This window comes from Entelurus aequoreus, linkage group LG23 (genome assembly GCF_033978785.1).
Source record: "Entelurus aequoreus isolate RoL-2023_Sb linkage group LG23, RoL_Eaeq_v1.1, whole genome shotgun sequence".
Classification (NCBI taxonomy): Eukaryota; Metazoa; Chordata; class Actinopteri; order Syngnathiformes; family Syngnathidae; genus Entelurus; species Entelurus aequoreus.
Window position 1 is genome coordinate 32025567 of NC_084753.1, and position 5186 is coordinate 32030752.

The 5186-nt window shown below is 38.7% G+C and overlaps 1 protein-coding gene across 1 annotated transcript in view; it reads left to right on the top strand.

Moving 5' to 3' along the window:
• LOC133640388 (interleukin-17F-like) overlaps window positions 1-5186 on the top strand; it is a 17633-nt gene continuing 12447 nt past the window's right edge. Inside the window, 2 exon segments of the mRNA XM_062033780.1 lie at window positions 1-9; window positions 77-249. Of these exon segments, the coding sequence (XP_061889764.1) occupies window positions 1-9; window positions 77-249 (182 nt within the window).

A 5186-nucleotide genomic window follows, 5' to 3' on the forward strand; every position in this document is an offset into this window, starting at 1 on the left:
ATGTTCCTGGTGAGTCAAACGTATTTTCTTGCGTTCACTTGGTCAAAACGATATTCAGCTTGTTTTGCCGTTGAAGGTTTTGGGAGTTGTGTTGCGGCTGGGCCTGGCCGCCGGCTTGCACGGGCGGGCGGACCGCAGGACTTCTGACCGGACGACCGTCAGGCTGCTGTTGGACCCGCTGCTGCGTCACCTGACCAGCGCCCACCAAGACCACCTGGCCAACGTGTCGCTCTCGCCCTGGACCTACAGGTGAGTCCTCCGCGTCACTCCCCATACCGCCTGGGCGCCTCGGGCCGATACGGACAGGAATGTGGTGCGATGTCGGGGTATGGTATTTGCAACATGCGTACAGTTCCAACACGATACAATGTAGCGTGTCCGAAAAGGAGCAGGAAGAAGCCGAGTTTATTTCCTCCTAGATCAATTACTAACACATTTGTTGGTGCTCAATGTGTAACGCAACAGCGAGTAAATACGTACATGAGTGAGTGAATACATATTAAATGTATAATTAATAAATAGGGGTCTCATGAATAAATAGGCAAATACGTTATGGTGAGACGAATATGATGATTGCTTTTCTAATCAAGTTTAAAATGTTTATCAGAATTCTTCTTTGTACTTTGTAAACAATAATACATTGTTTATTAATATATTTCATTAATTAATTGCACATTCTGATAGATACATACTGTAAATATATATATATATATATATATATATATATATATATATATATATATATATATATATATATATATATATATACATATTTACAGTATGTATGTATGTATGTATATACAGCAGAGGTGGGACCAAGTCATTGCTTTGCAAGTCACAAGTAAGTCTCAAGTCTTTGCCCTCAAGTCTCGAGTCAAGTCCCGAGTCAAGACAGGCAAGTCCCGAGTCAAGTCCAAAGTCAAGACTGGAAAGTCTCAAGTCAAGTCCCAAGTCCTGCATTTTGAATTTCGAGTCATTTCAAGTCCTTTTAACCACAGACTAATATTTTTACACAGATTGTGTATGCTTTTAAAACGCTGTATTTATTTATTAAAACAAGTGCATTTGAAATTGCAGGAAAAAAATAGTGCTGACATTGCACTTCATAATAGCACTATTATCCAGTCATTTTAAACATTTAACTCATTCCTTTACAGAATAAACACATTTGAAAAAACAAGTGCAACTGTACTTATTTGCACAAACGTGTTAACATTGTATTTCCATGGCATATTGCATTGTAACTAGTTCCACAGCAGTTTCTATTCTGTTCTTACCTTATCTCATTGATCTCATCTCATACTGTATGTGTGTTTATGTGTGCATACACATGAAAAACATAACAAAAACATGAACAAAACAATGAACAGAGATGTACTTTTTAGATGTCAGGGCCCTATGCAATATGTACACATATTCTTAATATAGTATACATTTTAACTGACCTTTATTTGACTATGTTTGTCTTTTTGTAGGTGGCTAAAATATGCGGTGCTGCTGACCACCGTCTAACGTTACGTTACTGTGTGTGATACATTGACTAACGTAATGTTATGTATAGGTACCTCATGCAACCCTGCTTAAAAAAAATCACTAGACAAAAAGTATGAATAAGGAAGCGAACTGCAGTGGACGCAACATATTGCCGTGTTTGCAATGACGTTATAACCATAGACATCTTATAAGTAGACGCAGCATTGGTTGCTGTGACGCGAGCAATTTGGCCGCCATCTTGAAGTGGTGATGAGGAGCCGGCGAGCAGCCTAAACTGACAGTTGACAGGTAGAAAACAAAGATGGTGTTCAGCGTTTTCCTACTCAAATGAGCGGACTGTTGAAAATAGGAATCGGGGGATTACTTTTCACAAGTAAGATTTAACATTAATGTACTATTGGTTGTAATTTATGAAAATAATATTATCACAGAGTTGAGAAGGAGCAAAGATCTTCAATATTTTTATGTGAAAATCACAAAGAAATCTTCTGGGGGAGGATGACCCCCCCTACAGGGGTTTGGTTTACAAACTTTCAGCCCCACCTAAAACAAAATTCACCAGCCGCCACTGATTATGATGCATTCTCATTTTAGGCAAAATATAAGACAATACTTTCTTAACAGTTTAATTGTAACCAGGAATAAGTCTTCAAGTAACAATATTCAAATACTAACATTGTTGGATAAGACAGAATTTGGTTTTATTCTGAATCTAGTGAAACAGATTGGTGGTTTTAGCTGATATAAAGATTTTCAGGTGTTTATATATGTTTATGATGAAGTTTTTGGCAGACGCTTTTATCCAAAGCGACATACATAAAAAATACATATATAACAATCACTGTAAACATTATCATTTAAGGGAAGAATGTAATACAAAATATCAATACAAAGTGTCATGACAGAATAAACTCTCTGCTGCTGCAGCAACAGAGATACAGTCTATAAGATATATAGATATCTAATGTATTCATACATTGTTTATGTAGGATATATGCATGTATATATAACCTAATCATATTGTTTCTTCCATTTAAAAATAGCTGACCGTTTTTTTCCCCTTTCTCTGGGATTATATTCCCAGTTTTGATCTGGGACGTCTGGTCACTTATAGCGTATAAAAATATTATATTACTGTTAAGCAAACTATGACTAATAAAACACGCCAAAACATGTGTCCGTTATCATAGCTACATATATAACAAAAAAACGCGTGAAAATCATTGGTATTCAATGAGGTAAAATGAATTAAATGCGCTGACAGTTCATTGCTCCTGCCAAATGAATTGCACTGAGTGGAGCGGATCACCACTCCAAGATGGCGGTCCCGCGTCTCGTCTGCACCTGTAGGCAGTAGCGCTCGATGCTGTGTACCCTTATAAGATGTCTAAAGGCCTACTGAAACCCACTACTACCGACCACGCAGTCTGATAGTTTATATATCAATGATGAAATCTTAACATTATAACACATGCCAATACGGCCGGGTTAACTTATAAAGTGACATTTTAAATTTGCCGCTAAACTTCCGGTTCGAAACGCCTCTGAGGATGACGTATGCGCGTGACGTAGCCCGGCGAACACGGGTATGCCTTCCACATTGAAGCCAATACGAAAAAGCTCTGTTTTCATTTCATAATTCCACAGTATTCTGGACATCTGTGTTCGTGAATCTGTTGCAATCATGTTCATTGCATTATGGAGAAAGAAGCTGAGCAAGCAAAGAAGAAAGTTGTCGGTGCGAAATGGACGTATTTTTCGAACGAAGTCAGCAACAACAGTACACAGCCGGCGCTTCTTTGTTTACATTCGCGAAAGATGCAGTCAAGATGGAAGAACTCGGATAACAGAGACTCTAACCAGGAGGACTTTTGACTTCGATACACAGACGCCTGTAGAGAACTGGGACAATACAGACTCTTACCAGGATTACTTTGATTTGGATGACAAAGACGCAGACGTGCTACTGTGAGTATGCAGCTTTGGCTTCTAAACATTTGATCGCTTGACCGTATGTGCGCAACTTTTTTTTGCGTATGTACGTAACTTTTTTAAAATATATAAGCTTTATGAACCTTGGGTTAGGTGAACGGTCTTTTGGGCTGAGTGATTGTGTGTGTTGATCAGGTGTTTGAATTGTATTGGCGTGTTCTATGGAGCTAGGAGCTAGCATAGGAGCTAGGAGTTAGCATAACAAAGACGTAGGTGTTTTTATGCAGGATTAATTTGTGTCATATTAAATATAAGCCTGGTTGTGTTGTGGCTAATAGAGTAAATATATGTCTTGTGTTTATTTACTGTTTTAGTCATTCCCAGCTGAATACCAGGTACCGTGAGTATGCAGCCTTGGCTGCTAAACATTTGATAGCTTGACCGTACGTGCGCGTCACGTACGTAACTTTTTAAAAATATATGAGCTTTATGAACCTTGGGTTAGGTGAACGGTCTTTTGGGCTGAGTGATTGTGTGTGTTGATCAGGTGTTTGAATTGTATTGGCGTGTTCTATGAAGCTAGGAGCTAGCAGAGGAGCTAGCATAACAAACACGTAGGTGTTTTTATGCAGGATTAATTTGTGGCATATTAAATATAAGCCTGGTTGTGTTGTGGCTAATAGAGTATATATATGTCTTGTGTTTATTTACTGTTGTAGTCATTCCCAGCTGAATATCAGGTCACCCCCGGCTCTTACAGCATCTTCCCTATCTGAATAGCTTCAACTCCCCACTAGTCCTTCACTTGCACTTTACTCATCCACAAATCTTTCATCCTCGCTCAAATTAATGGGGAAATTGTCGCTTTCTCGGTCCGAATCTCTCTCACTTCATGCGGCCATCATTGTAAACAATAGGGAACTTTGCGTATATGTTCAACTGACTACGTCACGCTACTTCCGGTAGGGGCAAGCCTTTTTTTTTATCAGATACCAAAAGTTGCAATCTTTATCGTCGTTGTTCTATACTAAATCCTTTCAGCAAAAATATGGCAATATCGCGAAATGATCAAGTATGACACATAGAATAGATCTGCTATCCCCGTTTAAATAAAAAAAATTCATTTCAGTAGTCCTCTAAGGTTATAACGTTAGCAGTGAGTTTCCAGCCTCACTGATTTAACTACACAGCAAATAAAAGTCATGTTACTTAGCCAATAAACGTTATCTTACATTCAAAACTTACCCTTTGTGCATCTTCAAATGTCGAACGAAGTTGGAAGTTGTTGCGTCTCCGTCTGTAATATTCAAACTGCGTGATTTGCATACAGTAATTCGTTTTTTGTTGACCAAGTCGTAGTTTTTATACCCGAACGAAATTAACTTTGGCATAATTGTTTCTCACTGCCGCATTGTTTGACAATTCTTCTTCATTGGTTGTCCTGCATTTTGATTGGATGAATGCTGTGGGATGAAAACAACGTAGATCTATTTTGATTGGCTGTTGTATTGAGAGCACACACGCGGACAGGAACAACAGAGTAACACGCTGATAGACACAGACGAAGAAAATGAAAAATACGGGGCGGAGCGCTCCCAAATAACTTTTTAATCGTTGGGTTTTGGGGAAAGTAGCAAGTCATGTCAAGTCAAAAGGCTCAAGTCCAAGTGAAGTCACAAGTCATTGATGTTAAAGTCTAAGTCGAGTTGCAAGTCTCTTTACATTTTGTCAAGTCGAGTCTAAAGTCATCAAATTGATGA